The 20,987-nt window shown below is 36.4% G+C and overlaps 1 protein-coding gene across 2 annotated transcripts in view; it reads right to left on the bottom strand.

Annotated features, from left to right (window-relative positions):
- Positions 1 to 20,987, bottom strand: part of LOC111143622 (GULP, engulfment adaptor PTB domain containing 1) — a 181,886-nt gene that overhangs the window by 21,300 nt on the left and 139,599 nt on the right. For both annotated transcript variants that reach the window (XM_022497454.1, XM_022497457.1), the window contains exons 7-9: positions 20,093 to 20,230; positions 3,176 to 3,292; positions 2,405 to 2,497 (exon numbers count right to left, since the gene is read on the bottom strand). In XM_022497454.1, the coding sequence (XP_022353162.1) occupies positions 2,405 to 2,497; positions 3,176 to 3,292; positions 20,093 to 20,230 (348 nt within the window). The remainder of the gene's footprint in view (positions 1 to 2,404; positions 2,498 to 3,175; positions 3,293 to 20,092; positions 20,231 to 20,987) is intronic.

The following is a 20,987-nucleotide window of genomic DNA, read 5'->3' as shown; positions in this document are numbered from 1 at the left end:
TTGAGTTAAAATAAAGAACAAATACTAAGGTATTACTATGACAAAAGAATATAATTGAAAGTTATAATTTGAGTTATTTGCATAATGATTGATGAAGCAATAAATTTTCTACACGTATATATTAGGTTCAAAAAAGTGGTTTAGAGAAAATGATTTCTCTTTTTTTAATTGAGCCTTTTAGTTACAGCCTCTGAAGCATTTTACGGAGACATATTCAGTACTGAGACGAACACAATGTTTATAATAATTATTAAATGACAACTTGTGCAGCTAATCCTTTTTAGTAACTGCCTATCTGAATAATTATTGTTTTTTTATGTAACGGACTCTACCAATGAGATTGCTGAATAATGAACATGCAGAGAGACTTCGCTTCATTTACACGCCAAGTGTCATGCTCACGCCCGGGGATGGCTAGCTTAGCCAGAGGCTCACGGGGACCGGGGCAAGTGTCATCTCTTCATTCCTCCTGACCCTTGCCATTTCTGAAGCTGACCTGGTGGCCGTTTCAGATGGCCAGTGCACCTGCATAAGCCCCAACCTGACCCACCTTCTTCTGAGCTGCCCCAGTGCCGGCCCAGGGCAACGCCTGCTCTCAGGAGATAAAGAGGGGAGGACTGTTTCATCATTCATCAACATGCCCCAGAGTATTCTGCTCTTCTAAATCTGCCTTGCCCCCCAACATGGTATCTTAGTTCTCCATCTAGAGACAGAGCTTCGGGTTTGCATCCAAAATGGTAATGGATCTTATTCCTTTGCAAACACAAAGACTAAAGTAAAGCTATTATTCACATACCATGAATTCCAGAAATAACACTTTATTAAGATTGCTTAAAAACACAACTTCCCTTCACGTATGTTTCTATTCCTAGTTTTTTCCCAGAGGATGGTTTATAGTAAGATCTTCAGCAAGACCCAGAAGGGTTTTACTCCATTTTGGGACCAAAGTTTAAAGAAGGAGTTTGAGCTGATGCTCTGTTCCTTGTGACCAGAGAGGAAAGAAAAATATCATCATCTTGATGAGAAGCAAAGAGTGATGGCAGTGAAGAGAAACAAACAAACAAACAAACAGGAAAGATATTATAATAAAGCCAGCCTCACTGTCCATAACAAAGGTACACGGGAACACAAGAACCTCACTCCCAACCTCTCTTACCTTGGCTGTATGGACACCACTATCACACACCATACGTCAAGCAATGAAATGCAAAGTGCTTCAGTGAGAAAGATGGAAAGGGTGAGTTGAAAAGGAAGTTCTTTGACCCATTTCCAGGGCATACCAAATTTGAAACTCTAAGTGCAATTTCTTACAGGCGCGTTGTTAATGGTCATGAACTGCTGAAATAGTGTAGAACTAGACAGACACACGTACATATAAACACGTGACTAAGCCGAGCCGCCCCAGAGTACTGACCTTCACTGTAGATACCGGACTGTTAACAAGACTGACTTTGGTTTCTTACACTGCATAGCAAGCCATCTATCTACCTATATATCTATATCCATCCGTCTCTCTCTATATGGAGATATCTAATTTTCATTGAATTAGTCTAGAAATTGAACCAACATGAACTTGCAAATAAAAACTAGAAACAAAAACTCTTTTTAAACATTTGCAAATGTTGTAATTGTGTTTTAGTTTATAGCATCATGGCATCATGCTGTAAGTTGTATAGTAAATATTTTTAAAATGCAAAATAAAAGATATTGTTTATTGGAGAATATCAGTAGCAAAGATGATTCAAGAAGAAAAAAAGTTTTCTAAATATATTTTGCCAGGAAAAAATACTGTTTTAAATCCCATCTTCCTCTTCCAAAAGATCCTCTTAGCCAGAATCATGAAAGAATGGTATCATACATGGTATTGCCAAAAGGACTTTGAATCTATGATAAACCAAAAGCAAATAATGTAACTAAATATTTGAGAGCTGTCTGCAGAGACCACCACTCATTTTAGGGTCTGAAATTCAACTGTGTCACTCCCAGTGGAAACCCCTGCCATGCAATGTCGGCAAAGTCGGTCCTATTAGCTGTCCAGTGTCTATAATGAAGGTCAGTGCTCCAGGGGTGTTGGCTTAGGTCAGGAATCTAAGCTCAGTAAATAGTAACCAGTAAGGATGTGAGAAAGACTATGTCACAAAGAGGAGAAGAACAAACTGGGGGATGGCTTCTTCTACAAAACACAAGGGAAAGAGCAACCTGGAAGAGCAACTCTTGTCTGAGCCACGTAGGTAATTTTAATTTTGTGATTAGCATCTTTCATCTTGACCCATGTTTTAAGTAACTGATCCCAGAGTATTACAGACATCACAGAGCTGATGGAACATCACAGATGACCCAGAGATGTTGTATCACCACGAAATCTCGTTTCTAAGAAGAACATGCCCAGAGTCCATAAACTTACTGGAGATGTTGATACTTGGGTTGTTCTTAACTGGCTTTCCAAATCTTGTACTTTGTTTTTAAGTTCCACATTTTCGGTTTCTAAGTCTTGAATCTAAAAAGCAATAATTTTTGAATAACCTTCAGAAATGTATTCTTAGAAAATATTGGCTATCACATTGGCTACATTCATGAATAGGATTTCATATTATTCAAAATTTTAATGTACTCTTGTGCACAGGGGAGAAAATTATTTGATAAAGGTTGGGAAATATCAGGAAAGTCTAGAACACTGGAAAGACATTTTATAAAGTTTAAGATATGTTTTTATACGTGTGCAAATTCCATGTTTCTAATACCTCGTCTCTGTGTTTTCTGGTTGTACTGTGCAGTCTGTTACCCATAATCTTGGAGTAAAACCGCAAGACAGTGAAACTTGCTTATGATGATTTTGAAGACAGTGGAGAAAGGGTGTAATTTAATTACAAAGGAATCTGATCTGCATGGGAAACCACTTACCCAGCATCTGCTGCTTCTGCTGCTCTGATCCCCATGAGAAGCATCAGGAAGTGAAGCAAAGTCACATGAGAACACTAAGTTCTTGTGGGAATTCAATATAAAATGGTTAAAACTGTGCAGGGATCAGGAATGAAGAATTATAGGAACATAGTGAAAGCAGCTCTAGTCAGTGTGGGGAAATTTAATGGCAGGCCTCCTAGATTTGTTTGATGATATGCAAGTTTCCCTGTACTTACATCACGTAAATGTGAAACAAAAAGTTTAGTTTACTCACTCTTTTCTGCAGTCCTGCAATCTGTTTTCTTGTTTCCACATCTTTTCCTCCAGATTCTAGAAATTTCCTGTATGCCAGGTCAAATGCTTGGCCGATTGTTAAAGTTATTTCTTCAGCCTTTGTAAAAATCAAAGATTTGATATGTTAGACTGCTCTTTGAATCAAGAAAAACATTCACACGAGGCACTTCAAAGGGGCAGCGACTTCAGGTAGAGACGTGGTCAAGGGGTCACGTTGTCTGTGCAAACCTAGTAACTCAATGCCTATTCACGCACAAAATTAAAAAAAAAAAGTTTTGGCAATTAAATGAGTCGCTGTTGAAGTTGGAAGCAGGATTCCAGCCACCCCCTCACCCACTTTATCACAGCATTTTTCCCTAGCACGTTTTCCTTCTAGCCCCACGTGTTTGCGGCCCGTTAACAGAGAGCCGTGCCAGCCGCAGTTCTCCTGCCGCTTGGCTCCTTGTTTCCTCTTCCTGACGAGGAGGGCGGGTTAAACCTGGCAGGCAATTAGAACGAGGCTGAGAGGGTGGTGTCGTGGAAAACCTGAGGTTTGCCCTCTGGATGCGGAATACTCAGTTCCAGTTAGTGGTGGAAATGAACAATTCCAACCCAGAGTTGTCAGATTTTAAATATGGGAGATGAGGTCAGAAATCTGGATTTTATATAAAAGCTCCCAATTGTAAGTGATATTATTGTAAAACACAGTGCCTGCATTGAACAACATACATCTGTCATCTGAATTTGGCCTCATAAACAACTCACAGTTTCCGGTGGATCAATCAGAAACTGCCCCATACGTCCTAAGGCCACCAGCTCATTCCTTCCTCATTCATATCTTACCTGGTATCAGTGTCTTGCACAATGTAAACACTAAATAAAAATTTATTTAAACATTTTATTTTAAAAGATTAGTAAAGGCATTAGTTGATTTAATGCACCACAAATATGTCATATTTAATTATAAGATTTCCAGATGACATAAAAACTGGTAGTAATATTAAATCCTGTAAATGCCATTCTTTAATTTACTGCAAATCCTAAGGTTTTGTGATATGCTATGGACAATCTAAATTGAAAATATGCTTTTAATAACAGATTGTCTTAACGTTTCATGTTTTTATTTAAATTCTAGTTAGTTAGCATGTAGTATAATATTGGTTTCAGGAGTGGAATTAGTGACTCGTCACTTACATACGACGCCCGGCTTTCATCACAACTGCCCTCCTTCATCCCCATCACCCATCTAGCCCAGTCCTCGCCCACCTCCCTGCCAGCAACCCTCAGTTTGTTCTCTCTAGTTAGGAGTCTCTTTTATGAATGACGTGGATTTAATTAAGACATTGTCACTTTTATAGTTCACTATTTGTTTAAGGAAGGCTTTTAGTCATAAAATAAATATACTTTAACACAGTTAACTAAAAAATATAAAATATATGCCTAAAATTATAATAAGTACTATCTGTCTTACAAAAAAATAGAAAATAGGGTAAAAGAGAAGCTACATTAAGGAATACGACAGAAATGAAAATGCCAGATGACCAACTAGGTGTACTCAATGATTCAAACTAATGAAAAAGTAGACATAAAGAAAATTAGTTGCATTGGTTGTTGGGATCACATATAATATTAAAACACAGTAAATGTGGTTATAACAGATTGTGCGACTGCCAATTTTTAAAAAATCTCTAACTTCAAAACTTTAGGTAATGTGTTAGCAGTTGTTTTACAATAATAAGACACATTTGTAAACTCTGGCTATTTTCTCTACCTTCTTATTTATGGATTGTGTGTCCTACTAAGCCAATATGTTACCCTCAAACAATCAACGTGTGCATTACAGAGAATTGCTTTGGTGGTAGCAAGACTGATTTATCATTAATAACGCTTGACTTCAATATGACCATTTGTTTACAATAATAACTTTAAAAAACTATATTCTCTTATGATAAGACATATCTTTCGTGATAAACATCTTTTTTAAAAAACAGCATTTAGCTCCCCAGAAAATATTTTGCATATATTACCTCGCTTGATTCTCAAAATGAATCTATGAGGTAGGGATTACTATTACCCCCACAATACCTATGCAGCTTCAATTCTGTGAGGTCTCAATTTGTGAGTGGGGAAACCGGATTCAAGTCCAGAATATTGGACCCTACAAGCCCTCACACTTTTTATAAACAATAAAACATACAGATCACATTTGTACAATCAGATGTCTTTTGTAAGTGTATATACCTATATAAGCACCATACCGTTAAAAATATAGACTATTTCTGTCATCCCAGAAAGTGCTCCCATGTCTTACAGTTAAATCACATTTCTTATGGGTAATCATTGCTAGAATTCCATCACCATAAATCGGTTTCGCCTGTCCTTGTATCCATAAAAATGAGCCATATCATATGTATATACACACACACACACACACACACACACACATATATATATATATATTCTTTTCTTCCTGGCTTCTTTTGGAGTTTCTCAGATGTTATATGTACCACTTGTTTTATTGCTGATTCGTGTTCCAGCTAATGAATAGACTATACAGGTATCTATCTACCTACTTGCTTATTAAGGAACACTTGCATTGTTTTCAATTCTTAGTTATAAATCAAACTGTTACACACATTCTTCTAAAATATTTTTGTGGACATGTTTTCAAAAATCTGGATGAACATCCACGGAAATGCTAAATCATAGAATAGCTCTATTTTAACACTACGAGAAACTGCCAAACTGTTTTGCAAAGGAATTGTACCATTTTTACATTCCCACCAAAAGTAAGAAAGCTCTGGGGCGCCTGGGTGGCTCAGTGGGTTAAAGCCTCTGCCTTTAGCTCAGGTCATGATCCCGGGGTCCTGGGATCGAGCCCCACATTGGGCTGTCTGCTCAGCAAGGCGCCTGCCTCCTCCTCTCTCTCTCTCTCTCTCTGCCTGCCTCTCTGTTTACTTGTGATCTCTGTCAAATAAATAAATAAAAATAAAATCTTAAAAAAAAAGGATGAGAATTAAAAAAAAAAAAAGTAAGAAAGTTCTAGTTGCTCCTCATTCTCACCAAAATCATATATTTACAGTCTTTTTCATTGGTCACCCTACCAGAATGAGTGATGATATCTCAATGCATTTTTAATTTGCATTTCCCAATTGAATAATTAAATTAGCCCAGTTCCATGGATGATCTAAGCTTAGTTCCCCCCAATCATTTAATGAAATATAAAGAGCAAGAATTATTTGTTAAATTCAAAAAAATTTATTTCAAAAACTTATTACATGGCAAACATGAAATATAACAAGAATATATAATAAATGGCTTACAAATAAATAAAGCTTGTGAAAAGACTGCGTCTAATGATTCTTCTAGTAATAACAGTATATGATTCTTTTGACACATGAACTCTTTTTTACAATCAGTTAACAAGAGAGAAGTTTTAGGCTTTGCTTTATCTACATCTCACTTCACATAATTAAAGAAAAATATGCTGGTGGGGTGAAGCTTTTATCACTTGTTGGGGCAACTCTTTAAATTTTATCAAGTGTAGAGGCTCCTGGGTGGTGCGGTCAGTTAAGCCTCAGACACTTGATTTTGGCTCAGGCGGTGATCTCAGGGTCGTGAGGTCCAGCCCTGCACCGGGCTGCTTGCTCGCACGGTCTGCCTGAGAATCTCTCTCCCTCTGCCCTCCCCACGTGTGCTCACTCTCTCTCTCTCTCTCTCGCTCTCTCCCTAATAAATCAGTAAGTCTTTTAAAAAAATTATCAAGTGTAACATCCAGTGAATAAAGCATATTATATTAACCTTTGGAAAAATGATGGCTAAGCAGTTTGATAGTGATTGTTTATATTAAATAAGATCACACCCTCATGAATATCCATATTCTAATTTTATTTTTTAAACTTAATGAGATGACTATAGTAGTTGTATAAATATTAAATCTTAACGCATGACACTAATAAAAGGAGTTCTAGCTTTATAGCATACAAGGATAGGCCCTCATCTAAACTTCAAACAGGCTCTTAGAAATCCGCAGAAGTACTGAAGACAAAATACAAGGAATAAAGAGAAGGAAGGCCACGGTGAGAGCACGGGGACTCTGGAGCAGTCAGTCATGGGAGGAATAGAACATGATGGAAGCATGTGAATGGGACTCTAGGGTCTCACTCTGGGTTCTGATTCTGTCACTGGCTTTCTGACTTTGAGGAAGGCACTCATCTCTCTGGCCTGATTTACTACGATAAGATCAAAGGGTTGGACCAAACGGCCAGTGTATTTTTCAGGCAATTTTCAGACTGATACAATACAGAATGATCATGGGTACCCTTCATCCACTGCCCGCAATGGTAACATATTATAAAAACTCTTGTACAAATCACACAACTAATACTGATATTAGTAATACCAAGACACAGAATAATGCCGTCACCAGAAAACTACTTTTATAGCCACGCCCCCTTCCAGTCTCCCCTTACCATTTCCTTAACCCCTGAGACACACTAATCTGTTCTCCATTTCTTTAATTTTATCATTTCAAGATTATAAAAATGGAGTCTTTTTTTTAAAAGGTTTTATTTTTTTTTTTATCTGACAGACAAAGATCACAAGTAGGCAGAGAGGCAGGCAGAGGTGGGGAAGCAGACTTCCCACTGAGCAGAGAGCCCGATGTGGGGCTCAATCCCAGGACCCTGAGATCATGACCTGAGCTGAAGGCAGAGGCTTTAACCCACTGAGCCACCCAGGTGCCCCTAGAAATGGAGTCTTAGAGCATGTAAGCTTTTGGAATTGACTTTTTCACTCCATAATTATCTGGAGAGTTACCAAAGCTCTTGCATGTATTAATAGTTCGTTCCTTTTTCTTGCTGAGTAGCATTCCATGGTTTGGATGTATTGGAATCTGTTTAGCCATTCACCCATTATCTGAGATATTTGTAGTTTGGGGCTATTATGAATAAGCTGCTATAAACATTCATTTGTAGGTTTTTGTATGAACACAAGTTTTTATTTCTCTGGGATGAAGTCCAAATAGGTCACATGATAGTTGCATGTTTAGTGTTTTACGAAACTGCCAAACTGTTCACCCCAATATTTTTGTACCATTTTATATCCCAGTAGCTACGTACAAATGAACCACTTTTCCATATCCTTGTCTGCATGCGATATTGCCACTCTTCAGAATTTATTTATTTATTTCTTACTCTAAAGATTTTATTCATTTAAGACAGAGAGAGCATAAGCACGGGGGAAGGCAGGAGAGGCAGAAGTGGACTCCCTGCTGAGAAGGGTGCCCAATATGGGGCTCAACCCCAGGGTACTGAGATCATGACCGGAGTCTAAGGCAGATGCTTAACCAACTGAGCCACCCAGGTATCCCTACTGCCACCATTTTTATAGTAGTTCTTCTGATAGTTGTATAGTGATAACCTCATTTTAACTTGCATTCTCCTAATATACACCAATGTTAGCACCTCTTCATGTGCCATTTGCCGTATGACTATCTTTTTCAATAAAATGATCTTTCCTATCGGTTCCCCACTTTCCAATTTGATAAATTATTTTTATGTTGTTGAGTTTTGGAAGTTCTTTGTCTGATATAAGCTTGCAAATTATTTTCTCTCAGTTCTGGGTAGTTTTCTTATCTCCCTCATAAGGCCTTTCACAGAAAAAATGTTTAATTTTGATAAAGCTCAATTTACTATTTTTTCCATTTATGGATCCTGTCTTGTGTGTCAGTTTAAGAACTCTGCCTATCCCTACACTCTCGATATTCTCCATGTCTCTTTCTCTAAATGTTTTATAGTTGTGCATTTTAAAGTCCATATTGCATTTTCAATTAACTTTTGTATAAAGTGTGAGATTTAAGTCAACATGCATTTTATTTGTCCACAGAGATCTAATTTCACAAACACCATTTATTGAAAAGGGCATCTTTTGCATTTTTCATGTGTCGCATTGTGTTTGTACCTTTGTCAAAAATCAGCGGGGTATGTTTGTAAGTTGATTTCTGTGTTCTCCATTCTGCTCCATTAATCTACTTATCTATCCTTCACCAAAACTACAGCCTCGATTACCTAAGTGTGTAGTAAGTCTTAAAATAGTGTTTTCTTCTATTTTACTGTTTTTTTTCAAAACTGTTTAAACAATTCTAGTTTCTTTGTCTTTTTATATAAATTTTAGAATCTTCTTGTCTGTATCTACAAAAAAAAAATCTTGCTATGATTTTGACAGGAATTGTGTTAAACCTGTACATTAATTTGGAAAGAACTGACGCATATACTAAATTGAGTCTTTCAATCCATGAACATGGCATACCTACATCCATTTTTATTTCTTTCAGCAATTTATAATTTTCAGCAACAAGTCCTATAGAATTTTTACATCTTAGGTTACATGTACACCTATGTTTTTTGGTTTCTTTAAGTAACTGTGAATTTTTGCCTCCCTGTGTTCATTGCTAATACACAGCAATATAATTGATTTCTGTATGTTGGTCTGTACTAATGTTTGATTGTTTTTCACCGTCTTTGTCTGGCTTGATATTAGGGGTACACTAGTTTCATAAAATGAATTGAGGGGTGCTCTTACCTCTTCTGTTTTTTTGGAATAAGTTGTGTAGAATAATGTTAATTCTTCTTTAAGCATTTTTTTAAAAATTTATTTGACAGACAGAGATTACAAGTAGACAGAGAGGCAGGCAGAGAGAGAGGAAGGGAAGCAGGCTCCCTGCCAATCAGAGGGCCCGATGCGGGGCTCGATCCCAGGACCCTGGGATCATGACCTGAGCCAAAGGCAGAGAGACTTTAACCCACTGAGCCACCCAGGTGCCCTTCTTTAAGCATTTTATAGATTCCTCCAGTGAAACCATCTAGGCATTAAGAGTTCTCTTTTAGGGCACCTGCATGGCTCAGTTGGTTAAGCCACTGCCTTCAGATCAGGTCATGATCCTAGAGTCCTGGGATCAAGTCCCGCATTGGGCTCCCAGCTTCAAGGGGAGTCTGCTTCTCCTTCTGACCTTCTCCCCCTTCATGCTCTCTCTCACTGTCTCTGTCTCAAATAAATAAATAAAATCTTTTTTTTAAAGTTCTCTTTTAATAAATTTTAAATTATAAATTTGATTTCCTTTATAGCTACAGGACTATTCAAAATTATGTATTTAATATAGGGTGATTTATGGTAGTATTTCTCTCTTAAATTGATTCATCTGTATTGTCTTGTGTGTGTGTGTGTGTGTGTGTGTGTGTGTGTGTGTACCTTTATCTATAGTATCCTCTTATTCTTTTGCTATCTCGAGGGTCTGCAGTGAAATATCCTGTTTCATTCTTGACATGCGTAACTTGTGTCTTTTCTTTCTCTTTTTTACTTTGCCAATTCCACTAAAATCTTGATACTTTTATGACCTTTCAAAGAACCAGCTTTTTCTTTCATTAGTTTTCTCTAATTGTTTTTGTTTTCAATGTTGTTAATTTCTCCTTTATCAATTCTTATTTTCTTTGAGTTTATTTTGATGTTTTGTTTTCTAGGTACTTGAGTTAGGAGCTTAGATCATTGATTTGAGACATTCCTTTAATGTGTTAATTTAGTTGTCATAAATTTCTCATTCAGCACTGTTTTTGCTATATCACTCAAATGTTGATAATGTTCTTTTTCATTTACATACATTTCACTGTATTTTAAAACTTTCCTTTGAGAAACATATGTAAGTACTGAGAAACATATGTAAGTAAGAAACACATATAAGTATTCCATATGTCTCTGACATATGGAATACTTATATGTTTCCAGTTTTTGAAGAATTTTGTTATTAATTTTTAAATTACTTTCTGTTGTTTCAATTCTATAAAATCTTTGAGATTTATTTATAGCCCAGGATACGGTTTATTTGGGTACCTGTTCCTTTGGCACTGGAAGACCATATGCATTCTGCTGTTGTTGAGTGGAGATCCCTACAGCGTTTAATCAGATCCCATTGGTTGATGATGTAATTGAGTAATGAGTAACTATATATTTTTTTGATATCTGATCTTTTTCTAAAAATTTTTTTAGTGTTCCAAGATTCATTGTTTATGCACCACACCCAGTGCTCCATGCAATACGTGCCTTCCTTAATACCCACCACCTGGCTCACTCAACTCCCAACCCCTCCCCTCCAAAATCCTCAGTTTGTTTCTCAGAGTCCACGGTCTCTCATGTTTTGCCTCCCTCTCCAATTTCCCCCAACTCACTTCTCCTCTTCAACTCCCAATGCCCTCCATGTTATTCCTTATGCTCCACAAGTAAGTGAAACCATATGATAATTGACTCTCTCTGCTTGACTTATTTCACCCAGCATAATCTCCTCTTCACTCGTCCATGTTGATACAAAAGTTGGGTATTCATCCTTTCTGAGGGAGGCATAATATTCCATTGTATATATGGACCACATCTTCTTTATCCATCCATCTATTGAAGGGCATTTCGGCTCTCTCCACACTTTGGTGACCGTGGCCATTGCTGCTATGAATATTGGGGTACAGATGGCCCTTCTTTTCACTACATCTGTATCTTTGGGGTAAATACCCAGTAGTGCAATTGTGGCATCATAGGGAAGTTCTATTTTTAATTTCTTAGGAATCTTCACACTGTTTTCCAAAGTGACTGCACCAACGTACATTCCCAAGAACAGTGTACGAGGGTTCCCCTTTCTCCACATCCTCTCCAACACTTCTTTCTTGCCTTTCTAATTTTCTTGCCCTTTCTAATTTCTAATTTTTGCCATTCTAACTGTTGTTAAGGTGGTGTCTCAATGTGGTTTTGATTTGAATCTCCCTGATGGCTAATGATGATGAACATTTTTTCGTGTGTCTGTTAGCCATTTGTATGTCTTTTCTGGAGAAGTGTCTGTTCATGTCTTCTGCCCATTTTTTGACGTGATTATCTGTTTTGTGTGTGTTGAGTTTGAGGAGTTCTTTATAGATCTTGGACATCAGCCCTTTGTCTATAGTGTCATTTGCAAATATCTTCTCCCATTCTGTGGGTTGCCTCTTCGTTTTGTTGACTATTTCCTTTGCTGTGCAGACGCTTTTGATCTTGATGAAGTCCCAAAAGTTCATTTTCACTTTTGTTTCCTTTCCCTTTGGAGACATGTCTTGAAAGAACTTGCATGGCCGATGTCGAAGAGGCTACTGCCTATGTTCTCGTCTAGGACTCTGATAGATTCCTGCCTCACGTTGAGGTCTTTTATCCATTTCGAATTTATCTTTGTGTATGGTGTAAGAGAATGGTCGAGTTTCATTCTTATACACACAGCTGTCCAATTTTCCCAGCACCATTTATAGAAGAGACTGTCTTTTTTCCACTGAATATCTTTTCCTGCTTGGTTGAAGATTAGTTGACCATAAAGTTGTAGGTCCATATCTGGGCTCTCTGCTCTGTTCCATTGGTCTATGCGTCTCCTTTTGTACCAGTACCATGCTGTCTTGGTGATCACAGCTTTGTAGTAAAGCTTGAAATCAGGCAACATGATGCCCCCAGTTTTGTTTTTCTTTTTCAGCATTTCCTTAGCAATTCAGGGTCTCTTCTCATTCCATACAAATTTTAGGATTGTTTGTTTCAGCTCTTTGAAAAATGCTGGTGGAATTTTGATTGGGATGGCATTGAAAGTAGAGATGGCTCTAGGCGATATAGACATTTTAACAATGTTTATTCTCCCAATCCATGAGCATGGAATGCTTTTCCATCTTTTTGTGTCTTCAACTTCTTTCATGAGTGTTCTGTAGTTCCTCAAGCATAGATCTTTTACCTCTTTGGTTAGGTTTATTCCCAGGTGTCTTATGATTCTTGGTGCTATAGTAAATGGAATTGATTCTCTAATTTCCCTTTCTATATTTTCATTGTTATTGTATAAGAAAGCAACTGATTTCTGTACATTGATTTTGTATCCTGCCATGTGACTGAATTGCTGTATGAGTTCTAGTAGTTTGGGGGTGGAATCTTTTGAATTCTATATTCTTGATCATTTCCTGTCTAGTTGCTCTATCAATTTTGGTAAGAAATTCTTCAACTATAATTGTGTATTTTCTATTTTTCCTGTTTCTTTTCAGAACTATCAGTTTTTACTTCACTTACTTTATAGCTTTTTACTTGGTTATACATGTTTAGATGGCTCTCTTGGTGGTATGATCCTTATTTCTTTATATAATGCCCTCTCTGTCCCTGGTAATTTTATTTTGAAGTCTATTTTATCTGATGTTACTATACTTTTGCTTTAATTATGTTTGCATAATATATATTTTCTAGTCTTTCTTCTTTTCAATCTTCCTGTATCATCAGTATCACTATAGTTGCAAAAAATTTCTTATAGAAAATGTAAGTCTGGATAAGGTTTTTTAATCCACTCTGACCACCTCTTTTATTTAGACCATTTATATTTAATGTGATTTTGATACATTAAAGCTTAAGTTTGCCATTTAAATTTTTCTTTCCTGTAACCTGTTTTCTTTTTTACCTTATTTATTTATTTATTTATTTATTTGATGGAGAGTCACACAGCAAGAGAGGAACACAAGCAGGGCGAGTGGGAGAGGGAGAAGCAGGCTTCCTGCTGAGCAAGGAGCCCGATGCAAGGCTCAATCCCAGGACCCTGGGATCATGACCTGAGCCTAAGGCAGACGCTTAACAACTGAGCTACTCAGGCTCCCCACCTGTTTTCTTTCTCTATTTTCTTTTTACTATATTGTTGCAAGTTTTTGAAATATTTTTATAATAAAATTTTGATTCACCTATAGCATTTTAAATGTATCTCATTGTATAGCTTTTTCAAATGATTGCTCTAGGATGCATATTTTATTTATATAATTTATCACAATCTACTAGTGTTGTCATTTCTCCAGTTCAAGTGAGATGCAGAAAAAAGTTTTATGTTCCTTCAACTGTTCTATTTATAATATGATCGCCTTACATATTCCATATATATATATATATATATATTTTATTTATATATTTAAAATAACATCAGAAAGTTTTTTTTTTTTTTTAACCTGACTCCCCTCACCCTCTGGTAACTATCAGTTAGTTGTCCTTAGTTAAGAGTCTGTTTTTGGTTTGCCTCTCTCTCTTCTTGCCTTTGCTCATTTATTTTGTTTCTTAAATTCCACATATGAGTGAAATCATGTGGTTTTTTTTTTCTGACTGACTTATTTTGCTTAGCATAATACTCTGTAGCTCCATCCATGTCATTGCAAATGGCAAGATTTCATTCTTTTTTATGGCTGTGTAATATTCATATATATTCATACACACACACACACACACACATACATATACCATTTCTTCTTTATCCATTCATCAGTCAGTGGACACTTGGGCTAGTTCCATAATTTGGCTATTGTAGATAAGGCTGCTACAAACATCAGGGTGCATGTAACCCTCTGAATTAAGATTTTTGTATTCTTTGGGTAAATATCTAGTAGTACAATTGCTGGATCATAGGATAGTTCTATTTTTAAAATTTTTTTTGAGGAATCTCCATACTGCTTTCAGTTTGTATTCCCACTGACAGTGCAAGAAGGTTACCCTTTCTCTTCAACCTTGCCAACACTTGTTTCTTGTGTTGTTGATTTTAGTCATTCAGACAGTTGTGAGATGATATCTCATTGTAGTTTTGATTTGTATTTCCCTCATTCATCCCTGGTGAAAAGATGCTGAGTGTCCCTTCATATGTCTATTGGCCATCTGGATGTCTTCTTTGGAAAAACGTCTATTCATGCATTCTGCCCATGTTTTAGTTGGATTATTCATTTTTTGGATGTTGAGTTGTATAAGGTCTTTAAAATATTCTGGATCCTAACCCTTTATCAGATATGTCATTTGCAAATGTCTTCTCCATTCTGTAGGTTGCCTTTTAGTTTTGTAGATTGCCTTTTTTTTTTTTAAAGATTTTATTTATTATTTTGACAGAGATCAGAAGCAGGCAGAGAGGCAGGCAGAGAGAGAGGGAGGAAGCAGGCTCCCTGCTCAGCAGAGAGCCCGATGTGAGGCTCGATCCCAGGACCCTGAGCCGAAGGCAGAGGCTTAACCCACTGAGCCACCCAGGCGCCCCTGTAGATTGCTTCCTTTGCTGTGCATTATTTTGATGAAGTCCCAATAGTTTATTTTTGCTTTTGTTTCCCTTGCCTCAAGAGAAATACCTAGAAACAAGCTGGTATAGCCCAAGTCAAAGGTTACAACCTATGTTCTCCTCTATGGTTTTGATGGTTTCATCACATTTAGGTCTTTTATGCATTTTGTACATTTCTGTATGGTCTAAGAAAGTGATCCAATTTCGTTTCTGCATGCTGCTGTCCAGTTTCCCCATTCCGTTTGTTGAAGAATCTTTTTCTCACTGGATATTCTTTCCTGCTTTGTCAAAGATTAGTTGAAAATATAATTGTCACCTCAGTTCTAGGTTTTCTATTCTGTTCCATTAATCTATTTTTGTGCCAGTTCCGTGCTGTTATTATCACTATAGCTTTGTGATATGATTTGAAGTTCAGAATTGTGATGTCTCCAGTTTTGCTTTTCTTTTTCAAAGTTGCTTTGGCTATTCAGGGTCTTTTGTGATTCCAAACAAATTTTAAGACTGTTGGAAAATTCTAGTTCTGTGAGAAATGCTGTTGGTATTTTCTATTTTTAATAATAACTTAGAAAAGTAAAGATTTACCCACATGGTTGCTTAGCCTGTTCTTTTTCCTCATGTTCCAAGGTTCCTTCTTTTATTGTTTCCTTTCTGTTTAGAGAACTTTCTTTAGCCATTTATTTGGGATAGGTCTAGTGACTCAAATTATCTTAGTTTTCTCTCATCTGATAATTTTTCAATTTCTCCTTAATTCCTGAAGTATGTATTTTTTCTGGATATAGGATTCTGGACAGTTCTCCCCCCCCACCCCACCCCACCACTCAAAACTATTGTGCTATTTCCTTCTTGCCTTCATGGTTTCTAAAGAGAAATAAACTGTATTTAAGATAACTTCTCTGCTATAGGACTTGATTATGTCCTGTATCTTCAAGATTTTTCTTTGTCTTTAGTTTTCAGAAGTTTAAGTGTGATACATCTTGGCATGGAATTGTTTTGGGTTTATCCTGTTTGGAGTCCACTCAATTTCTTGAATCTATACGTTTATGCCTTTTATCAAAATTGGGAACTTTGTAGCTATTATTTCTTCAAGTGCTTCTTCAAGGCTGTCTTCTTTTTCTTCTTTTTTTCTAAGACTCTGATGACACATAAATGTCACCCATATTGTTACAGACTAAGAGATCCCTGAAGTCCTGTTTTCTTTTTATATTATTTGTGTGTGTGTGTGTGTGTATGTGCATGCATATGCCTATTATCTCTGCATTGTTTAAATTGGACATTTTTGTAATCTCTCCTTTTTCCAGGTCACTAATTCTTTCCTCTGTCCTCTCCATTCTGCCACTGAGCCCAGATACTGAGTTTTTCAGTTGGTTATTGTAGTTTTTCTGTTCTAATACTCCTTTTGGGTTTTTTTTTTTTTTTTGCCTTTTTTCTTTGTTTAGATTTTCTATTTCTTTGATAAAATTCTGTACTTTTTAATGTGTCTCAAGAGTGCTTGTAATTATTTATTTAAAACACTTTTATGATGGTTGTTAAAAATCTTCAGTAATTCTAACATCTCTCTCATCTCAGTGTTGGAATCTACAGGTCATCTTTTTTTCATTTAGTTTAACATATTCCTGTTTCTTGATATGATGAGTGACTTTTAACCAAGTCTTGGGTATTTTTGATATTATAAGACTCTAGAAATTATTTAAGCTTTGTATTTTAGTGGCTTACTCAGATACCATTCCAGTAGGAGAATGGGAATGGAGATCACTACCTCATTACAGCCTGGTGGGGTAGAGGTTCAGCTTCCGCATTTGGCTTCTCTTCATTACTTCTTGGCAGGACTGGATACTCTAGTTCCCCATGTGATCCTCACTGTCACCACGGAGGGAGGGAGTTCACAAATACAGCATGAAACTATTTACAACGTTGTGAATTTCAGTCTTGTGACATACTATGATTGGTTTTCATCTATCTTTCAAACATTCAACAATTTCACAGAAGTACTAAAAAAGATACAATGAGTAGATAAGACGAAGGCCCCAATAAGAGTGGATGGGCTCTGGAACCAGTCACAATTACAAAAGTAATACAGCATGATGGAAACCAACGTTACAATGGGAATCTAAGATCTTACATTTTAATCCTGACTCTGTTATTACCCAGCTTTGTAAATTGCTAAACTCACTCAACTTCTCTGGCCTTGGTTTTGTAAAGAGGAAAGAGTTTTGCCAATTGGGCTATTATTTATTTTCCTGTTTTAATCTTCCATGATTAGCTAGTTAAAATGAGAATTAAAGAGGATGGCACGTCAAAAGTTCAACATACATATCAAATCAATTTTGTAAATATAGTCATTATAATTAGAGCAAATAAAACCTTGAGGTGAAATGATATAATGAAATTTTGAAGAAACATAGCCTCTTTGAGCTCACAAAAGTCATGCACACTTATAGCTGAAGAAGTAACTTGGACCTCTTTTCAAAGCCCAGAATTCCATCTACCTGTAGCAGAATCACTCGGTGAACTTGCTAAATACAGATTTCCTGAGATCAAGCCTCAATCAATATGAACTTATTTTTTGAAGTGAAAACCAAAGAGCCCTCTTTATGAATATTATATACACTAATAGTTATGAGCCACTGCTTTAGGCTCCAAGAAATTATCTTCAACACTGAAGAAAAAAATTTAGTATGTTACATCCAAAGAGAATAATGGGTCAAGGAATTTAAATTCTTGAAATCAAATATAAACAATTATGATTAGGGTGAAACAGAGTTTATACTTTTGAAATAATATAACTACGCAGTTACTCTGGCAAGCTTATGTTTTAAATAATCCAATAAATTTGGATGGAGATCAAATAAAAACACGTGACACACAACTGTAAGAAGGCTAACATTTATAATGAATTCTAATTATGAGTATTTCAAAGGACCCCAAGGCCATTTATTTCGATGTGTAAAGCAAGAAAGAAGGACAACTGAGTTTACTGCCTGGTATAAGTGGTAAAAGGTTATTATATCTTACACATAGAAGATATTCAACAAATATCAACTTTCATCTTCTCAACCACAGAGAGAAAAACATCTGCAAATGATCATGGTAAAGAAACACTTGGAATATCTAATATAACCCACTCACTCAATATGATAAATTTCAAAAACAACTTGAACTTTATATAAAATGCCTTATGGGGGACCTGGGTGGCTCAGTCAGTCAAGCATCTGCCTTCAGCTCAGGTCATGATCCCAGGGTCCTGGGATAGAGCCCTGTATCACGGCTTCCTGCTCAGTGGGGAGTCGGCTTCCCCTTCTCCTTCTGCCCCTCCCCCACTCCTCCTCTCTTGTTCACTCACTCTCTCTCAAATAAATAAAATCCTTAAAACAATAAGCAAACCAACAAACAAGCAAAGGCTTTACTATACCTGTAATATTGTCATACGGGTGAGCATATTTTTCTGATGAGATGTTTCATAATCATCAAATCCTCAAGAAAGTACTATGATGCCAAGAGCTTAGCACATTAGTTTACATTCTTAGAGCATTATAGCTTAAAAGATACATATAATAACTTACTCTACCTTTTGTAACTTTTTCTATATGGTCCTTTTTCTATAAGGAAAAATTCATTGAGTATCTTTTGTCCACTTAATGCAGGAGCTGCATGGACAAATAAAAAGGTATTTGCTTTCAAGAAGCTCACATACTGGGGCACCTGGCTGGCTCAGTCAGTGAAGTGTCCAACTCTTGGTCTGAGCTCAGGTCAGGATCTCAGGGTGGCGAGATCAAGCCCCGTGTCAGTCTCCATGCTTACAGCAGAGCCTCCTCTCTCCCTCTCCTTCTCTTTCTGCTCGCTCCGCCTCCCATCCCCAGCTCATGCACTCTCTCTAAAATAAATAAATAAATCTTTATTAAAAAAAAAAAAAAGAAGCTCACATACTGGAACCAGAGGAATAAATCATGTGAGAGTGATAATAACATTAATTCTTTGCTATTTTTGATAGCAGAAAAATAAGAAAATAAGTGAATTAAGTTCCTTCGCCTGTCTAAGCCAGTGATGTTGCCGAGGTTAGATGCTGTTCCTTCATTAAGTCATTAATGGGTGCAATGTGTGTTTGGAATTTGTATCTTATGTTTTATAATAGGATGTCAGACTAGATTATGATTCACATTAGCTTACGCTTATTATAATCAAGATGTATGGTTTTCTGAAGATTCCAGATGATTAAAAGCACTTTACAGGACTTAACTTTAGGATTCCCTAACTGATCTTACTTGCTGAGAATGGGAGGTTACATTTGCAAGCTAACACACATGCATGCAGGCAACATTCATGCACATACAATTCTATTACCTTTCATTATATTAAGTTTTCTGAATAATGAAAATCAAGAACGAGCTTTTCAAAGTACTGGAGATTTTTTAAAGGAGCCATACAGATTTTACTTCCTGGAGTTTAAAATATTTATTTTTATCATATCCATCACATTGTAGAAAAAAAGAAACACTCTGCTCACCATTACTCTTTGCATCACATGCCTATTGCTAAGTCACAGTTGAGATTAAAATTACAAATACATGATGATAAAAGAAATAAATGCATAGCATAAGCAGGCATGACGTTCTATGGAAAGAAATGTGCACGCAAGCTTGCGCCCATAAGCATGAGAATTCAGTTAGGGATGAGACCCTGAAGCACATTCTCATGACAGGATGAATCTATTAGTGTAGTTAAGTATTTGCAGACCTTATTCATTTCCAAATGCTTTACTAATGCCGGAAACAAGACAATTCCTGCCTTGTAAAACAGAACAAACCACCCTAAAACGTCTGGCATACTTACACACTTTTCGCTGTCAAATACATAGCACAAATGTTTATTGGACTCAGAATCTTTGCATATGAAAGTGAATATCCTCTTGTCAGTTTTGTCATCCGCACAAAACGATATTCTGTGAAGCTGGCAATTGTGCTGGACTTCCTGCGAACGCAAACGGAAATGAACGGTTGAGATTTCTGCTCCCTTTCTGAAATACCAGCTTGTGTTCATAACATACAACTCATGACTTTAAAAGTGAAACAGTCATCTGTCGAAGTTCGGCTTATAATCACATACACCCAAACTTAAACAAATACGTGCAGGAGACGGGCCTCCTGATTCAGACTAAACTCCGGTGTATCTCAGCGGGACTTAGAGAAACACAAGCAGGATATGGAAGGGTCAGAGGTGCGCGCACTTTCTGCTTGCAAGGGACCGTGAGAGACTACTTTAAACTCTAAAATTTCACTTAGAAGAACACGGAGGCCCTGAGAATTAAGATGCTTCCACAAGATTACAGAATTAGCAGAACTCTTTTTTACCAGAACGTTTTCATTTTACCTTACTTCTCTTCAGTAACATTACAGTTTAAAACATAAATTCTTCTGCACATGATTTCCTATGAAACACACCACCATTTCAACCTTAGTTTTCACATCAAATCGTATTTTACATGTCCTCATGAGGAAGGTCTACATATCAAGCATCTTAATTACTGAATCAACCCTACTAATCAGAAATATATATACGGTTACAGTTTTATATTTTTCATATATGCACATACATATTCTATATATATAAATATATTTTAATATATATTATTAATACATATTAATATATATTTATATATATAATACATATTATATATGTTTAATATATATATGTATATATATATATATATATATATATATATATATAT

This window comes from Enhydra lutris, unplaced genomic scaffold (genome assembly GCF_002288905.1).
Source record: "Enhydra lutris kenyoni isolate GAN:26980312 unplaced genomic scaffold, ASM228890v2 scaffoldscaffold1, whole genome shotgun sequence".
In the NCBI taxonomy this organism is placed as follows: Eukaryota; Metazoa; Chordata; class Mammalia; order Carnivora; family Mustelidae; genus Enhydra; species Enhydra lutris.
This window is presented reverse-complemented; position numbering and strand designations above follow the sequence as displayed.